At 48.2% G+C, this 20,209-nt stretch overlaps 1 protein-coding gene across 1 annotated transcript in view; it reads right to left on the bottom strand.

Moving 5' to 3' along the window:
* The window catches only part of HSD17B12 (hydroxysteroid 17-beta dehydrogenase 12), an 82,834-nt gene extending 63,040 nt beyond the window's left edge, over positions 1–19,794 (bottom strand). Inside the window, exon 1 of the mRNA XM_063398344.1 lies at positions 19,347–19,794. Coding sequence (XP_063254414.1) covers positions 19,347–19,779 — 433 coding nt within the window. The 5' untranslated portion in view covers positions 19,780–19,794. The remainder of the gene's footprint in view (positions 1–19,346) is intronic.
* Between the last annotated feature and the right edge of the window lie 415 nt (positions 19,795–20,209).

Here is a 20,209-nt window from a genome sequence, read left to right as displayed (position 1 = left end):
CAAAAATTAAGATTTGCCATATTTAGGGAAGGATGATACAAATCAGGACAGTTACTTAGCTGTGCAGAAGCAAAAACAATTTTTAACCCTGAGAAAGTGTTGTGTTATCTCACGCAGCAGAAATATGATTGATAAAGTGTATCATTGATATGACTGATCAAGTCTAACTTTGATAAGCAACTTTTTAATTACACACATTTAAGGAGGCTACAAGTCACACCACAAGCTCAGTATATTATCTTCCCATACACAAATGTGCACAGTTGTACCTGAGAACCCTCCTTAGGCAGGTCTCAACCTACAATATGTCTATAAATATGATCAAAACCCTATCCATTTTCTCCCCCTTAAAGAGGGTTTGGCATGTGTGGATATATAGTTTAAGCATACTAAATCTCCACTTTTAACTCTGAAAATATCAGTAACCAATCATTCTAAAAAAATTATTGCTCTTACATTTGGGAATACCTTTATTACTTATCGTAAGCTTGGCCCTGCCATCTTGGGTACAACAAGCCATCTTGGGTACCAGTGCTCCAAAGACTTTAAACGCTTTTAATATTAAAAATAAAACTAATCAGGACAGAGTTGACTTAGACATTCAGCTACTAACGGAGTATATTCACCCTTTTCTCTTGTTTCTCTCAGTTCCCTTGGAGCATTGAGATCACACGGTTCAGGCAGTCTTAGTAAGCAGGCACACCACTATGAAACCCATCCCCCTCGCAGGTGAGGCTCCCTTGGGTTACCAGCTAACTCAGCTCCAGCAGCAAGTTGTTCCTGGCTTCCATCTCCCACAGGCAACAACTCCTCTCCAACATCACCAGAAGCGGTGAAGAGCCACTCAAAACCAAGCTGCAACAAAACTGCTACAGAGAGATTTCCATGTTGGTGTTCGGAGAGAAAAGCTGTACCAATTGCTCTGATGTCAACAGCTCCCTGCCAACCCAGAGGCTCTTCAAGGACAAAGAGCAGTTCTTTGAGAAAGCCTCAGGTTTTCTTCACATAAACAGGACTGCTGCATTCCGGAGGTTCTGAAGTCCAGCACACTAGAAAGCAACTGCAATGTGGCACTCCTGCCGTGGAATTTGTGCTGCAGATTCACACTTGGTGAGTTACTGCCTCACCATCCAAAACCTGTGTGGCTTTGAGCCCCTCCTGCCAGGCACTAAACAATTCTCACTATTTCACACCAGAAGAGATCTCCCATCTTCTATTGTTAGAAGTCAGCTGGCCCATATACATTTATTGCAATGAGACCTTGAATAACTTCTCCAGGAAGTAATTTTATATCTGACCAGCACTCCAAAACCATACATGCAACTATTTCTCCACAGCACTGCCACGTGAAGGAATTTTGGGGCAAGCAGAGAGGGCAGCTGAGGTGAGCAGACCGGCAGGAGGCTGCTTTTGCCCATCCCATGCCTTTGCTGCTTGCACCAGAGCACTTCCACCCTCTGCAGACAATAAGCAAAGCTGCGTAAGCAGTCGAGCACAGAAGATGAATGAACCGTGTGACGCTAAAGATCTGTGAATTGAAAAATCTAATGCATGAATTAAAATCTGTACCCTCGTTCCCCCTCTCCCTTTCCCCCCAAAGAAGAAAGGTATATAGGAGGACATAAAAGGAGAAATAGAGAGAGGTGGAAAAATGTGGTTTGACACATTTAAAAGAATTGATAGCCTGTCACCCAGACGCTGATGAATATTTTTTACAGGATAAAAATGGCAACCTAGAGTCTAAAAATAAAATGCTGTGCTGCAGACCTGTCTGGTTCAGCAACACCACTGGAATACAAACACACTCCTTTGCTGGTGATTCTTGACTAAGATTGCAAAATAAGAGAAGGAAAAAAAGCACGGTACAACATATATTCTATTTTCAAGAGAAGGGATTTGGGGTTTGTGGGGTGTTTTTTTAGTAAGAACTCAGATTAGCATTATATTTCACTTGCATTGTGTAACTGCCATTTAAAAAAAAAACCTGCTAAATTTTAAGTGATTGATAAGAAGAGCAGAATACCTCATGCTGCACAAAACAATTTTTTCTTCCCCTCCCCAACAATTACAATATAAGAATATATTTTTCAGTGCATTTAAACTGTAATTTCAGTAAGGTTAAAAATGTATTTTTAGAATCATGCTGCAGACAGAATTATGGACAATGCTATTTTGAAACTCATCCCACCCTCAAAGACAGAAAATAAAACCTTTTGCTTCATTCTTTATCATAGTTTGGATTAAAAACATGCTTAGCTGAGAAGTAAAAATGACTGAACCTCATTCACAAGAAGCACTAAATTCTCAAGACTATCCACACTGCAGACAGGCTGCCTTATGCAGTATAGATGCTATTTTTAGCAAGTGATGCAATAGCTGCAAGGGCTCTCCCAGAACCTCTAATTTAAGAGCTCAAGCCATACTAAAACGTGTTTCAAGATACCTAATATCCCTGCACTGTCACCTTCCCATTCTCTGCACCAGCCTACTACCCACACAAGTCACTCTTTTCAAGTTCTATCTTCCAAGAAAGAGACAGACTCTACATGTGAAGAGAAAATCTGTATCTATACATTTGTCAGCAAACATACCTGCCCTGCAGTGTATATGACAAGAAAGTTATACAACATTGTACAGAGATTTTCTGACCTCTTGGTTTTCTATTGAAATATGAAGCAGCTTGGCTTCCTTGCTGAATTTTTGTGAGGACTTTGAAAAACCCACAAAGCTAATACATCTAATCCTTCCCCAAGCTGTTTCCATTCTTGGAGATCTTTCTAGAAGTTCCTGTGTCTAACAGACAACTGTTAAGACACATTTCTGCTAAGTGACTGTTTCAACAGCTAACAATTCTAAAAAACAAGAAGAGCTCCTGAAATGCTAGGGCTTTTTAAAATTGTTTTTAAAATAGAATAGGGATTTCCCAGCCCTTTGGATTTGTGGATCCTTTATGTTCTGCAACAGCCACGTGGATCTCCATATAACAGAGTCAAGCTTACTGGTAAGTTCTGCACTGACCCCTTTTAAATTCTAATTCCATCTGCTCCCTCCCAAAATCCCCAGAGTTAATCCCAAAATCAGAACACCCAAGAAACTACTTTTCTTTTACTTCTAACCTCCAGGGGCCCATGGGAGAGGACACCATCCAACAGTTCTAAAAAAGCCTTTATGTTTTGAATGTGTGGTCATAGACAAAGTATATTATGTGTGTGTTATATAAATCCACGAGCCCAACTTGCTGCCCCGCAGAGTTTGAGTCCTTTACTTATTACACAGGCAGGGGACATATAAGAGCTCTTACCTCCTATTTCTTACCATCCATTTATTGGTCATGGCCAGCATTTAGGGCTCAGGAGAAACTCCCATATGTGTATCATGTTCCCAAATTTCACACCTCAGCTCCCATAGTGCACTAACAGGTTGTGAGAGAGCAGGTACAAAGATGGCTCTGGGCACAGCAAAAGTATTTGCTTTGTGTAAGGACAAAAGATCTTCCCTCTTTGTGAGTTCTCATCAGGCCACGTACCACGCAAGAAAGACAGAAGTAGGAAAGCTTGACAAAACTTCTCATTTGAAGCAGTGAAGGTCTGCCTCCCCACCACCCACACAATGTATTCATTTCCTCCCCCACCAACACAAGCATGGGGAAGCCAATGTCAGCAGAATTTGTAAGATCTCCAGGCTATCTGGGAAAAAGGAAGCCAACTGCAAAGAGGTAAAACTTGGAGAGATTTCATTCAGAAGCTCTCTCTCTGAGATCCTGACTGCTCAGAAGTAGAACAGAAATCGAGCAGGAAGACACCCAGTGATATTTTATTCATTTTGGCTAGAAGCAACATTAAAACAAGCTGTACACTGAGAAGGTAGCATTAGCTCCAGGGACACAGAGGTATGAAAATAAGGATTCTGCAGAACAGCTGAAGTGACAACAAAACTCATGCCCAAATGTGTAATCTGTTCAAAAGTAAGGAAGCTGAAGCACAGAGACTTCCATATCTGACACCCTTAAACAGCAGGATGGGAAGCATCACAGTGGGAATTTCACAAGGCCTTGTGAAGGTATCAGGAAGATAACAACTGCAGAATGCAAGTTCAGGCCCTTCAATGCATACACAGCAGAAAACAAGTGTACAAACGTACATCAACTTCACCTCAGCACAGCAGGAGCAATGACAAGCCACAAGAACAGACCAGTTTCCATAGCCATGGAAACATTTTCATGGTTTTATGAGACTAAGTAAGAGCACAGCAGCCACATAACATGTGCCACATTAGACACAGAAGTAAGAAACATTATTGTCATAAGAGGCTGAAAAGGTGCTCCCATTTCACCCAGCCCACTGCTCCTCACTTGAGGCTGCAGAACTGTGGAACTGCAGGACATTCACAATCCTTATTACATCTGTAGGCAGCTTGGCTAGGATTTAATGCAGACTGAAACTAATATAACCACTACAGGTGAAAGTCTCCAGCTCTTAAAATGGATAATAAAACGGAAGGGTTTAGAATAAGAAGCCACCTGAGCTAATTAACAAAGTAGTTCACATCAAGCAAGAGCCCAAATCATATTGTTTAGAGACAATACTGGATCTTCCAGTAGAATCTTATGCTACTCATCACTGAAAACATCCAAAATTTCAAGTCACCCAAAACATCAGTTCCCAAGGAAAAAGAAAGGTGGACTGGACCGTTTAGGCTGCCTGTTGCCATCCAAGACACAAACTATCATCAAACACAACCCTTCCTTCCTTCTCCTTTGTAACTTTGGAGTGAAGAATGTGTACAATCTTACTGGAACCAACAGCTAGAGTAGCTCTATTGGGGAGAGAGGAAAACACCCCTCAGGGTGTCCCCTTGCACAGGTTCAAGCATAGCTGCACATACACCAAGCTCCACAAGAAGCTTGTAAGCATGTTTATGCTACGCTAGAAATGGCTCTAAATCTTTTATAAACCCTAGCTCTGAATAACACCTTTATTTCTGTTAGAAAGTGGAACCCTCTCAGATATACTGGAATTAGTTTCTCATGGCTCGTTAAAGGCAAAGATGGCTTCAGGATCATATTTAGTAGATACTGTTTTGTTAAAAAGATGCAAAGACAAGCACAGATAAAAGATGCCATAGCTGACAAGCCTTTGTTCAGCTGTCGAGATCCTATAAAGGTAAGCCTTAAAAATGCAGAGAAGTAGCACTAGAAGAATTTAAATTTCTACTATCTTTGAAAGTTACCTGAGTACGATGAGAAACAATCTACTCAAATAGATGGGTCATACAAATAACAACAAGCCCCAGAAATTAAAGTTGTTGAAAAGCCAATAAACTTATCTTCCAAAGACACCCTGCCTAGAACAAGCGTGAGGTACTCCGCAGTATGCTGTTTCTCGAGCCCACGTTTTGCATTCTAGCCTTTGCGCTGGAAGGGGACACAGAAGGGCAGTTTTGTCTCAACTGGAAGCGGCCCGAGCCCGTCTCTTTGGTGCCCGCGGCCGCCGAGCGCAGCCCGAGCCGCAGCCGGCCGGGCAGGACGCGCCCCCGCCCGCACCGGGCGCTCCCGGCAGCGCCCTCTGCCCGCAGCCGGCGCGGCGGCGGCGGCGCACCCGGCTCCTCAATCGAGCACAGCCCCACCATTCATAAAAAAGGGGTCGCGCAGCGCTGCGAGGCGACCGGGCGGTGCAGGAAACCGAGAAAATCTCAACACCGCTCCGTATTTTTTGACCCTAATATATATATATAGTTTTAGCTAAAATGAGCATATCTGGTAATTATTGCTCCACAGAGGTCCCTTCCATCCCACGCTCTTAATTACATTCGCTTTAATTAAGTATTTCTATCCATCGGCGGGGGGGAGAGGAGATGAATAATGTTAACACGCCCAAGTTAATCAACTTAGAAGGCAACAGTTGTCTCATGAGAAATGCCCTCGATAAATTACCATAAAGCATTAGGGAGACTCTTACGTTAAAGCGCTCTAGAAATCCTTGACTGTTTTATTTGTATCGGCACTGTTTTGCAATAGGTGTTTGCCTTTAAAGATTTAAGGAAGAACTCGGGCAACACTGCCTTTGCTTTCCCGTTTCTAAATAAAGAAACGCCCACCGATGCCTTCTATATTTCGCTCCAAGCCCATGAAAACTTGCAGTATTTCCCTCGGTGGAAAACTCCCCAGATTTTCCCATGGAAACGAGGCTCCCATCAAGCCTCCTTAACTGTCTCGGACACGATTGATTGGGTGCACTTTCTTCTCGCTGGCAGAGCAGGGAGCAGAGGAAGCGCCTGCGGGCGCTGCATGCGCTGGCACAGGCTGCCCGGCCCCCCCGCCGCACGTGGCCAGGCCAGTGTCCCCGGCAGTGTCGCTGTCACGCGAGGCGGCCGCGCATCCCCGCCCCGGCATGGCGGCTCCCACGGGGCGCCGGTGAACGGCGGCCCCGCCGGTCCCCTGCCCGCCCGGGAAACTTCGGGGGGAGGACACAGGGAGCGCTACCCGTCGCCGCCGGGCTCTCGGACGGGACAGCCCGCTGCCCCTCGGGGCGGGAAGCCAGGGCGGCCCGGGAGGAGCGGCAATGCGGGCGGAGGAAGCCGTGCGCTCCCGGCAGGGTTCACACTGGCTGGCCCCACCACCGCCCCGCAGGGTCTGCGAGCCGGCCCCCGTGCTGGCCCCGGGCGCTTCTCAAGCGGAGCGGAGGGAGCGCGTTATGTCACCCGTTAGGTAACGGCGCGGGAGCCGCCGCAGTGACGGCACCGCTCCTCCTCCTCCGCCCCCTCCCGCCGCGGCCGGGGCGGCTGAGGTGAGGCGGCATTAACCCTTGGCGGGGCCGGCCCTTCCCGCGGGCAGCGGCTCCCCTGGGAGCGGGGCGGGCTTCCCCCGCCGCCCACCGGAGGCCGCGGGGAGCGGGGCCGGTCCCGCCGGGAGGGCGGCCCCGAGCGCCCGCGCCTCCGGCGCGCCGCGCGGGCCGGCAGGGGGCGCTGCCGCGCCGCGGCGGGCGGGCGGGGGCGGACAGACGGACGGACGGACGGCTCGGGGGCGCCGGCGCCCTGCAGCCGCGGCTCCGCGCCCACGCGTGAGGCCCGGCGTGCCAGCAGCACGTCCTATTCCCGGCCACCGATCCAGCCCGCCTGCGGCGCGGCGCAGGATGCGATCAGCCCCTGGCACTAAGCACGCGCGATCTCGGGCGCTGGAGCCCCGCTGGCGGCCGGCAGCCGGCACTGCCCGGCTGCCAACAGGACCAGCGCGGGGCCACCAGCGCGCCCAGCCCGCGCCAGGCTGAGCTGAGGCCCAGCCGAGAGCAATCCCCGCACCCCTCGCTGCCGCCTGCCCCGCGGTCTCCGCAGCCAGCCTTCACACACCGGGATCCACAGCAGCAGAGCCCGCCCTCAGCCCGGGGCAGCAGCCCAGTGCTCCTGTCCCAAACACACGGCAGCAGCGCACACACGCCCGGCAGAGGGAAGAGCCTGCGGCCAGCCCACACCACGCACGCATTTCAGGCCCCACTCAGCCCCGGCTCCAGCAGGGAACACCGGCACAAGCACAGCACTATTCACCTTGTCTCTGACAAAGTGGAGACTTCTATGGAGAGTTAAGCCAAAAATGCAGCACTCTGCTGTCAAGGTCCACACCACAACCTCCTTCCAAGGTCTTCACTGCAATCTCCCCAATGCCCTTTTCATTTAAGAGTCCACTCATGCAAGTGGTGACAGGACTCTTCAGCTTGTCCCAAGCAAGCAAACCAGCAGCCATGGCTCAGAAAAAAATTCGGAGGAATTTTCAGCAGTATCCCCTATCCACAGATGCAATGCCATACAGGAAGAACAGCCTCCACCAATTGCCAGGATGCTCTGGAAAGCAGCACACTCAATAGGTTGTACCCTTCTGGTTCCATTTGACTTCAGGTACCTCCTGCCCCATCTCTCTTCTACTTGCCACTTTCCTTTTTTGACATCTCATTCTTGCAGCCCTCCTATCCCAACTTCTCAAGGACTCTGATTTAGACAACTTTATAGGTTCCACAGCAGAAAAGGCTTTCACTAGTACTTCCCCAACTCCACTCTGAGTGGGAATAGGGGCCAACAATTGAACTTCTCTCTCTGGTCAAAGAGAAAACCCCCTTTAGAAGTCAGACACCAGAAAGAGCAATGGAGGTTGTTCTTACCAAATCTGCATAGACTGATCTTCGAGCCTCTCTCTCAAAAAAACCCTCAAAACTGAACAAAGCTGCCCCCCTGCCAACGGGACCCATTCCAACATTTCTGCTGCACTCCTTCAGGTCCTGTAAACCTTTCTTACCACACTCAGCCAGCCAGTACCACCTCACCAAAACACTGCTGTCCCACAAGCACCAGGACACACATGCAAGGACAAACACAGGCCAGCTGGGGCACAGCACAGCCTGGTCAGAGGCCGAGCAGCCCGTTGCACATGCAGACTGTCACAGCAGTGACTTCATGTGCATCATTCCGGCTGAAAGTGGCCATTGTGGCTGGAGAAGGTAGCTTGCATCTCAGGAACTAGGACACCTTAAGGAAGAGAAGGGGACAGGGAAAAAGAAGTTTTTTAAGAACAGGATCACTGCCCCAAGATTTAGGAATAACAGCAAACTTCAGACCACAGAAAATCCACAGATACGTGCATATAGTACCACACTAGGCATTAGAGGTTTTAATCAGCATCCCTCACTTACATGCATCCCATAGCACTAACTCCCCCCACAGTAAAGCTTTAAAATGAAAATATAAACCAACTTCTACAGTAACAGATACTTTAAAACAATATGCATTTGTAAAAAAAAAAAAAAAAAACAAAACAAAACAAAAAAAAACACACAAACCACAAAAAAAAACAAAAAACAAAAACCTTGTTACTAAAATCTGCTTCATCACTTAGTAAAGAATTTGTGCTCAAAGTCAGTTTGAGGGGACTAATTCTAGGTTAGTGCACAAGAAACCCAGTTTCAATCCAAAGCTTACTAACGGTGACTGAAACAAGCTACCCTATGTTGGAACATCACACATTTTTCTGAACAAATGGATTATTTTCATATGTTGCCCCAGCAATGTTTTACATCAGAAATTCTACACTTTGATTTAACCACAACCAGCAACAGCAAAAAGTGACAAATCCAGCTGGGATGAGATGCTACCAAAATTCTGCGTAGCTGGCAGATTGAAAATCCACCTCTTTCATTTAACTAAAATTCCTTGGCTTACAAAGACTTTTAGGTGAACAGATTCCCATCCCACCATTTTCAAACACTGTAAAACATCAAGAATTTGGTTACCAGAGTAAGAGTTTGCAACACAGCCAAGCACAACCTGTCTGTCCCCAAGGACAAGGTCACGGGAAGAACAATACTATAAACTATTGTAAAAAGAATGACAAAGAGGTTTATTTCTTAAAATTAGTAACCCTAGCTATCAAACCAATACAACATCATTATCCTAGTCTTTGAAAAGGAGCTAGTTAAAACCTGTTAGCAGGGACTTCCAAAATCATACTCTGCAACTCATAAACAATCCTCTGAAACACACAAGAGGTACGTGCCACCTATGTGACCCACAAACCACCAAGCAAAACAAGACTTTGGAACAGCCCATCAAGGGACCAAGCAACAGAACCGACATCAAGCTCCTCCTGCAGTTTTAGGCTCAGTTTCAGCCAGCTTAGCTGCAGGACATCCCCCAACCACCCATGCCTACCTGCTTCCTCAGAATCTGATCGCCAACTGCTTTTCAGGCAGCTCAGGAAGCTGACCCAGCTGACTGCAGCTGGTCTTCCTTGCAGAGTTGGAGGTCAGCCACACAAGCAGACTCACCAACACCTCACATCCAGTGAGGAAATGCGAGGGAAACAGCAAGAGCTCCCAGCCAGCAACCAGAGCAGCTGCAAGTCTTTTGACAGTGGCCTGGTCTCAGAGCAACTCAAGCTGACCACTGGGCTCAGCTGTATGTTCAACATACATTTGCACAACACTTCCAGGTTTCCCTTCTGTTGCACCAGCACTGAAATTCATATGACCAAAACAGTCCATGGAGCATAAATAGCCCAAGGGACTAATTTTCTGCAGGGCACAATCCTTAACCGGGTCACCACACAAACAGACCTACCTCAGTGCCAGCATAAGAAGGAAAAACGCAAGAGCTCTCCATCCACTTTCTCTCTCCACACCAAACCTCTGCATCAGAAAGCCATGACATAAAAACACACATTCACTCTTGTGACCAAAGGCATCTCGTTTATGAGCAGACACCATGTGAGTATCAGCAAACTGATTCCAATGCAAAGGAACACGAACAAGGCTCTGCAGGTTAGAGTCAACACCCAAGGTGAAGAACCAGTCCACCACATGGAGTGTTCTAGATCAAAATCCAGGAACAAACACGAAGTTGTGGAGCCCCAAAAGCTTTGCCATAGATCTGGGTCTACCAGGACAAAAAGACTGAGGTAAAGAGTTTGTATCAGGACAGGTAATTTGCCTTTAAGCACACCTGGAAGTTGACAGGAGTACCTATCATATCCCTTTCTGCCATGCCATACAAACACTGGGTTGGACACACAGGACAACTGAGGGCAGGAACAAACTGCAAGACATCCTTACTCTAATCCCTTGTTCAACTACAGACAGGGTAGCAGCTTCTTCCAGCAGTGCAGTGATCCTTTACTGCCCTATCCTTGCTGATTCTCCCCCTTGTTAGAGATCTGACTCGTAAGCCATGCTGAATCCTTACTCTGGGGATGGAGAGCTCTTTGGCAGATGAGACTGAGGCAGCAGGAATACTGGGCACATACATTTCTTTCAAGGAAAAAAAAGTTATGCAAAATAATAGAGAATAACAAGTTTATAGATTAGGCACCTTTGCTGGCAGGATAAGGATCATGAGGAAGGGAGCAAAGGGGCAGAAGCCTATGGGAAACAGGCTTCCAGACACTTCAGAACAATACAAGAGTTTTGGAGAAACAGATCAGCCAGTCACAGACAAGGAAAGTGAAAATAGGACTTGTTGGAACAAGGATCCAGTGGTGATGTAGAGTGCAGGGAAGAGCAGCATGCAAGCATAAACAAGTGTTGGTTGAGTAGCAGCAGCTGCAAAAATAGAAATAGTTCTCTGCCTTCTGCTTTCCGTATCTCTGTGTGTCCTCACACACATCCACAAACCTCTGCATCTAAAAGCAGGGGCTGGATACCTTGGAAGGAGACCAGACTCTTTAGTCTCTGCACAACAGTTTCCTCCCATCAGCAACAAATGCCCTTGTCCCATTGAGCTTATCACCTCCCATTCCCCTTCTCTCGCTACAGCTTTTCTTTCTGCTTCTGTGGCAACCTTCTAACATACACAAAAAGCCTTTGGAAAAATTGTTGCGATTAACAGCTCTAGAGCTGAGCTCCTCAAGTCTGCTCGTCTTTTTCTAGTAAGTACAGAGCCCCTCAAGAAGTGGAGACATGACTGATGGAATACACCCTTCCAGAACAAGTGGGTCACAGTTGCTTAAGAGGACAAAATAAAGGGGCGGTGTAAAAAACAGAAAAAAACCAAACATGCAACCAAAACCAAATCTGCACTGCCAACCAGACAGAAAGTTCTGCACATACACAGACCATGCCTGAACCTGAGCCACCCAGCTGTCTCCCACAACTGAATCATGAGAGAAACACAAGAGAACCCTCAGGAGAGAAAGAAGCAGGGAGGGTAACAAAAATGGGAAAAGAAGTAGAAGAAACAATAGGACAGGCACCATTTTCCCTGAAGCTCAGCTTCTGGACATCTCAACTCCAGTTTTTAAGATCTGCTAAACAAGAGGTTTCTTTCAAAACCTACAACCAAACCCCAGGCTTTTAGGTGTCACCATCTGCTGCTAAAGGCAATGGAGTGAATTAGAAGCTCAGTAGGAAATTTTACATATAGCTCTCTTCCCATGTTAGCTGGAGACACTTATTTTGTGGAACAGGATTTCAGCACTGCTAATGACTCACTCAGTGGGTGATGGTGCACTGCTCTAGACTTTAATTCCAGGAATCTGGGAACTTGCACAGATCTGAAAAACAATATATTATTTTAAGCTTAAGTCAGGAGTAAAAAAATAGCAGATTTAAGGTAGAATTCTTTTGTGCAATTAAATGTACTACAGGGGAAGGAACTTGAATTGCCCTAATTCTAGCATTTTCAGATCTTAATGTACTCAATCTGAAAAAATCTTTCGCTTTCCTCTAAGAACCCAGGTTTTCTGAAACTTATCGGTAAGTTGTTAGGTTTTTTCCCTAAAACTTATCGGGAAGTAAGTGAGCATCAGAAGTCATCTGAAGCTAGAAGCAGCGACTTAGGCAAGTGATGAAACTATGCAAGCCCAACACAGGGGTGCTTCACGTACTAGTTACAGTGTTTATCCCACATTTGTGTTCATATAGGAGCCTAAAGAATCACATTTGGCATTTCTGTTAGGATAATCAGGAAAGATACTTCCTTACTTATCCCATCCATAGCAGAGATGGTCATCCTCACCCTATGGATGAGCAATTAATATATTCAGAAGACCAAGAACAACGTGTTCCACCCACCTACCAAAAACAATTCCCAGGTGGAGAACTACCACAGTTTTCCCACAGGACAGCCTCAGCTCTGCCCTCAGACCCACTGGGCCTCCTGCCAGCTTACTTGTTCCTTACACAGGAGTGCATTTACCCAACTGGCACTAACACCCAGCACAATTCCAGCTGGCACTTCCTTGCTGAAGACATTTGTGTGCTCACCACTTCTACGCAATGCCTTTCCTTGCTTCACAGGGCACCTCACATGTGATCTTCCCAAAGTGAGGGAAGCACACTGGCCAAAAGAGCAAACCAAAGAAACTGGAGCGAGATATTACTCTAGATTACATCCTTGTATAAATTCTCTAGTTTTAAGTAACCAGTTTCCATTACAAGTATTCCTACCTTAAAACACACAAAAGACTGGGAGAATGAATGAGCTGGCTTAAAATAACACAGCTATTAATCTCCAGCCTAGTAAATCGTCAAACATTTCCCTCTCAGGCTGTTTATCAGAGATGGGTATTCTTTTCACCTTAATGCAAACATCTATCCTCCACTCACCATTCGCTGGTTTTTGAGAATGTTTTTTTCTTTTTGCAGGTGGAGAAACCATACTACAGCACTTAGCCCTCCTCCATATCCATCTCCCTGCTCCTGCAGATGAACATGGCAAGGTCAGTCCATATCCTGAATCGAACTGCAGAGCTGTAGATCACGAGCTTGGCTATGCTGAGGCTGGTGCTACCCACACACACATTTAGTGTGCTGGCATGAGCCACAAGGGAAGGGCTCACGTCCATCAGCAAGGACACAGCACAACTGAGACTCCAGACACCTGGGCTCTGAATAGTTGCTCTCCCTCTACTCTTCTGACCAGAGAGTGCACAAATGAGTATCTAATGCAGTAAGTCTTGAGCAACCCTATTAAGTAGAGGTTTTAAACAGTCAGTAACATCATGTGCAAATGAAAACACCTGAAAGAAGTAAGCAAGCACCAGAAAGAGAGAAAATTTGTAGAAAACAGCAGAGTGTGGTGCATTACTTTATACTGTCTAGGAAGCAGGACTGACTTTAGGGTATGTTAATAATAGCAGTAGCCTATGTGAAAAATACTAGAGAACCTCCCTGACTCACCAAGACCTGCAAGGTCTCTGAAGGAGTTACAGCCCCCTCAAACACCACACGAGCTGCCAAGTCTAGAGAAACAGAGTAAGAGATCCCACTTCTCCTGGACTGCTCTGGAAGAGCATCATTTGCTTAGTCCAACAAAGCACAGGCTGAAGGGATACACTGACAGAAGTCTTCTAAATTACAAGCTATGAGTAGGACTGATGACTGAAGGCAGACAGCTAAATTTTTACTAGAGAACATTTAGGATGGATACTTGGAAACATTACATGGCAAATAGGAAAAGAAAAAGCCATACACACTGGAGCACAGTACTCCTGGGAAGTACAGACAGGATTAGGACACTTGCATCAGGCTGTTCTCTGAGCCACTCTTCAGTGCAGTAATTCTTCAGAAGCAGTTTGCAATAGCCATACAAAATAAAACATGCTCTGAGTTCAGTCTGCACATTTCACTTCAGCTGTCACAATCATCAGTTAGTTTACACATATTCTCACACATTCTTAACATTACTTTTCAGGTTAACAAGTGCCATGCTTTATTTCATACAACGGTAGTGTCTAGAATTGAGGACAAGGCCAGAAAACCTTCACCATGGATCTGAAGTGCTGAAGATGATAAATCCCTGAATAAGTGATTCAGCTAAAGAACAAGAGATAACCAAAAGCTCCCCCCAAAGCCCTGCACACACCAGCCAAGCACTCGTGCACAGGGAAAATGGGGAGCTGGGCAGAGCCTCTCCTCTCACATCCTGTAGGGAAGCAACGCTCAGAGGCTGAAACTGCCTTCCCCTCCATCTCCCTACTAATTACACCCTCATCACACATTGCTCCAGGGTGGCTGTGCAACACTCACTTGTGACATGGCCTGTCAACTATTTATCACTGCACATCGTGAAACAACGCAAAGCAAGACTGCACTTGTTTGTGCAAGTTTGTGAAACTTGCTTGCAGAAAACTGAGAAGCTTTAAGGTAACAAATATTTCACTTGATGCTGAGGAGTTTGAAAAACGACACTGATTGTGAAAGCTGCTCAAAGTCATAGACAAGTTAGCACCTGATCAGCAGTGAAGTGAACGTCTTCTCTATGGAGTTCTTAAATTGTAACTAAAATATTTTACCATCTGACTTATTTCATTAAGGATACCCCAAGAACTTTATAAGAATCAACTGGCTGTTTCATAAGACACCATTTCTAAGGAGCACAGAAAGCGTTACCTTTCAGATGGAATCTAACTCAAACCAATTACAAGCACAAAATCCAGCTAGTCTTCCTCTCAGACTTCCTTCTCATGACATAAGCATGACATGTTATTAATTTAATAATATTATCAATAAGGTCTGATTTATTGAGCTTGTTGCATACTAGTCAACCAGATTTTGGGAACTGTCCCCGTATTCTTAGTTTTTAAGAGACCTGACTGTACAGACACAAAGAAGTGTCTACTCCACTACTCATGTACCAGTTACATACATTTTTCATGTCTCTCTCAGTGGCCCTGGCGCACAAGTTGCTATGTTTAGATGCTGGACTAGGCATAGCCCTTGTTAAGTAAAAGAAGCTGACAAGAAGACAGAGAGGGTCACAGCTTTACTGCTGCTCAAGTAAGTTTTTGTTAAATATTTACACAGGAAAAGAATGGTTTAAGACTGAGTAAGGGGATTTTGTCTAAAATCAAATTGCACAAAGTTAGAGGCAGTTGAGAGCACCATCCTGATTAACGACTTCACACAAATTCTTTTTTAAGAAACCTAGAGCAAATTGCCCACATTTAGTTAATTTTGCATGTTAGTGAATAAACTCCAAGAAGCTTAATTAAGGCAAACTCATCTTCACAAACGTTTGTTGGCCCAAATATGACTGTACAGCTGTATTCAACACATGAGAAAGCATCACCACAATCAGACATCTTGTATCCACTAAATGTATGATTATTCAACCATTACTCTATCAAAGGCACTGGGGGAAGAAGTGGATGCTTTTCTAAGTCACTGTGAAGCTTGAAAGAAAGCAGGACTTTTCTTCAAGTGTCATATCGCCAATCACACAATCAGAATAAACTTTGTTTCCAGTTGACACATTGCTTTAGCTACAGAAAACTGGGAGGAGGAAACCCAACATTTATCATCAAAATATTTGCAATGTTGAGACAGGAAAAAAAAACCAAAAAATTAAGTATCCACACAGCCATGTACTGACACAACCAAGATGTCAGATGCTTTGGAGCACCAGGTCAATCCAACTTGCACTGACAGTGTGTTTTGAATACACAAAGTTGATTATCTGCATATACTGAATTGGTCTGATTATACAGCTGACCCTGCTCCAAACAGGAGGTTGGACTACAAGCCTCCTGAGGTCCCTCCTAGTCTAAATTACCAGAGGATTTTGAATTCATTTCACCAAGTTACTGAAGGGGAGGAGTAGAAAAATGATTTTGTGTTTTCCTGAAAAAGAGGTGGCTTCCTAAAATAGGAGACACGGCAACTCTCCAAATGGGAGCTATAACAGCAGCAGACAGTTCCCTGCTCCAGACACTCTGTACTCCAGAATACACCCAATTTTCAATGGCAGAGAAGCAAGGTGGCTGCCTGCCACTACCATCAACGGGAGAAGAACAGGACTCTTATCCAACCTAAGGAAATACCACTATGGATCACAACAATCAGCACTACCAACAGATCTGTCTGCCTAGAGGAAGGCAGGGGAACAGCCACATCTTTGCTGTATTTTTGGTGAATTCAGAATGACTCCTTGGCACTCTGGTCCTGTTGAATCTGTGGTTTATTTAGCTACATTGTTTTTCAATCACAAGAGCTGTTATCCTTATCTTCTTCTACCAACATCCATCCAACTTCCATACTGTATTTCATTGTACAGTAGACAAAAGCCAAGCTAGACATAAGGTATATGGAGAGAAAACCAAAGAAGCTGCATACAGACCTTCACACATAATTGTAACTGTAGAAAAACTAACTTTTTGTCAAAAGAGGTGCTATTTCAAGTAGTATAAACCTGATTTTTCCAGAGTGTATTACCAGCTCACATAGTTGTTCCCCCTCCTCACATCCCCTCCTTCTAAATACCAGTAAAATAGACTGAGTATAGACAGAAACAATCCAAAAAAACCTCTGAGAAAGCAAGGAAAGGATTTGCAACCCGATTTTGGACATGCAGAAGAGTTAAAGGACTGTAAGAAGTCCTTCCAAAAGGACTTGTGTTTTAGCATTTTTATAAAGTTGCTCTCTAGTTGTGCACTAGAAAGAATACATTGACACAGTAACTACAGCAGCCAATTAGCATCAAAACCATTGGTTTTTAAAATATCAGAAAAAAAGGAAATGTGCTTCTTCCTACAGTATGATTTAGTAATTTGCTAATTCTCAAGGTGACTCAACATATCTGCAGCTATGCCTCCATCCTCCTTTGCATAAAAGAAAACAGAGAGCCTGCCCAGCCACAATGTACCTCAGGGCAAACCACCCCAGCACTTATTCAGACTAAGACAACCTCTCCTCATTTCAGCTGGAGACTACAGCAGCTGTCCCAATAAAGCAGCATCTCACCTGCATCAGCTGCACACAGAGGTCAAACTACAGCTAACTCATGATGGCAACTTCCTACAGTGACAGCAAGCATCATCACCCTATTTCTCCATTCTCCTTGACACTGGAGCAATGGTCTCACTTTAAAGCAGAGCAATAAACATGGAATTTAGCTGTGCTGCCAGTGCTCCTCTTCCTCCCTGCCTTGAAGATCACAATCTTGGCAGAGAAAGAACAATTTCTGTGAGCAGCCATTGGCCACAAGCAGTGGCCCGCTGCTGCCTGCACTTGTACAAAACAGAGACAGAAGACACTTGCACTGCAGTTCTCTGGATGTTTGAGGCTGACTGCAGGAAGATCTGCTGTTTATAGTTTGTGGTTCCAGCTGATAAGCTGGCATTTGGCTCAAGCACTGGAAACTTCCACATTTGAAACCATGCAAAACAAACTCAAGTAGCCACTGAGACTTCTGTGATGCACCACAAGTCAGCAGGCAACTGACAATGCAGCAATATATTCAAAACTAATATCAGAAAGTCAATGAAGTTTTGGGTGTCCTGTGGCAGCCATCTCTTTAACAGGCATAACATTTCTCCAGCTGAAAGGAAGACCTGGGCCATAATTATTTGTATGTAAAGCTGTAACTTATCCAAGGCATGGCTGCTGCACTTCAGGCCTGTGCACACAGGACTCATGACGTGCTGTGGCATTATTCATGCTGCCAGTAGCCGTGCTGGGTTACTGGTGTCTCACACAAGCAGACACCCAGCTACCCAGCCATATGTCACATACAAGTTCCATGTTGGCTGCAGCAGAGGTCATGGGGGAGCACAGCCACAAGCCCAGCAATCAACCAGCTTGTTGCAGGCTGCTCTGCCTACAGGTCTGACCCCTGGAAGCAGCTGCAGCGCTGAGCGCTTGATGCCCTCCTAGTTCCCTTGAGGGATGGAAGTTCCTTTCACAGCCTTTCAAACTGTCACCTCATCTTAAACTCACACCTCTTACATGCTACAATTATTTCTGTGCTCCACCTTATAATTTCCCAATCACGCACAAGATTTGCCCTTTCCAATGACTTTTCCAAGGATGGATTTGAAAATTCCCCTGTTACACCAGCAGAGATGCCATTTCCACCACCTCATCACTACTTAAAGGCCACGGTGGCAGCGGCAAACTCAGATGGAAGAAACTGTCTTTCCCCACCGTGGCTCCTGTGACCAGGAATCGAAGTACTCAGAAAAGTTAGAGCAGCGTAGCATTGAAAATACCCTGGTGACAGCCTCTGCTGTACTTCCACAGCGCTCCTGTATTTCGGGGATGCCAGCTAAACGCTGCCGCCACCCCCTCCCGGCCACCGCTACTGTCACCCCTCCACAGGGCGAGCCCCTGGTGCTTCAGCCCGTCCTGAGCGCGGCCCGGGACCCAGGAGGGGCCGAGCTGCCGGAGCAGGCGGGGTCGCCACAAGTTTCGACGCGCTCCGCTGTTCGCCCGCCGCTCTCGGCAGGGCTCTTCCCTCGCTCTCCAGCGCGGCTCTCCTCCCGAGGCTCCCGCGGCTGCCGCCGCTGGCGGTGCCGGGCAGGGGCCGCGCTGTCCGCGGCTCCCGCTGCGCCGGGAGCGGCCGCTCCTCCGGGGGCGGCGGGGACGGGGCGGGCCTGACGTCAGCGATGAGGTGCGAGGCCGGCGCGGAGGGGGCGGCGCGCACCGACCGGCCGCGCCGGGAGCTGCGGAGCGCCCCGGAGCCGCGCTGCGCGCCCGGCCGCTCCGGAGGCACCAAGTTAAACACGCCGTGCCCGCCCGCCCGCCCACAAGTGCCAACGATGGGCGCTTCTCTCAGGACCGACCCGACCGGCGCGCTCTCGCCCTGCACGTTTCGTGGAGAGCCTGAGAGCGACTCCCGGCGCGGTGGGGTCCCACCCGGCAGAGGAGTGGAACCCGCCGGCCCCTCCGCCGCTGCCCCCCGACCGGCCCGCCCCAGACCCGGCCGTCGCCCCACGGGCACTCCGCCAGAGTGCCCCGGTCCCCCCGAGGGCCGTTCCCCGCCGCCCGCGCCCCCCTCCCCGCCAGGCCGAGGCCGCTCCCCCGCGAGGTTCCTGCCCCGGCCCGGGGGGCACGGGAGAAGGAGCGGCGGCGGGGGCGGCCGGGACGCGCACTCACCTGCCCAGGCGCCCAGGGCCGGCCCCACGGCGGCCGCGCCGCTACCCAGCACCCACACGCGGAGCCCGGTCAGCAGGCGGTACGAGGCCAGCGCCGCCGCGTAGAGAGCGCCCAGCGCGCCCACCCAGTAGAAGAGGCCGGCGGCCGGGAGCGCGGCGGGAGCCACCATGCTGCGGAGGCTGCCGCGGCCGGACTGAGCCCTCCCGGCCACCGCCGCCCCGCAGCCGTCACGGCGCCCGCCCCCGCCCCGCCGCGATTGGCGGAGGGGCCTCTCAGCCACGGGGTAACCCGGCAACGCGGCCGGGCCCGCCCGCCCTGGGGCCGCCCGGCCCGCCGCGCCGGGAAGGGGGGGGGCAGGCAGCGAGCGGCCACACGCCCCCGTACTACTTGCGGCCTGCGCCCCACGTGGTCGGCAGCGCTCCCTTGCCGCCATTGGCCGGCGAGCATGGCCGTCAGCCGGCCGCCGCGCTTCGATTGGCCCCGCTGCCCGGGAACCGCGCAGGACTGGTGGAACACGGGCCCTATGCTCCCGCCCCACTGACGTCATATGAGCCCATTCATAAAATGCTCAGGCTCCGCCTCGCACTCGAATATGTCCCTGGGTTCCCCTCCCCCAGCCCCGCACTGCGCTCGCCCACGGAGCCGCGCCGCGATCGCCACGGCACGGACCCGCAGGGACCCCTGGGCACAGGGAACCCACACCGGGGAAAGGCCATCCCGGGGACAGCGGGGCTGGGCACCACAGCCCAGCTGCCACTGCACCCCACGCACCGCGGGCTGGCAGCGCTGTCCCGTCTGACCGGCCTCCATCTGTCTTCCCCGACAAGACCCAGGGTCAATGGAGGCTTCCTGAAATATTTCCC

Source organism: Prinia subflava, chromosome 5 (assembly GCF_021018805.1).
Source record: "Prinia subflava isolate CZ2003 ecotype Zambia chromosome 5, Cam_Psub_1.2, whole genome shotgun sequence".
Lineage (NCBI taxonomy): Eukaryota > Metazoa > Chordata > Aves > Passeriformes > Cisticolidae > Prinia > Prinia subflava.
Note: the sequence above shows the minus strand (reverse complement) of the source record. Positions and strands in the feature narration are given on the sequence as shown.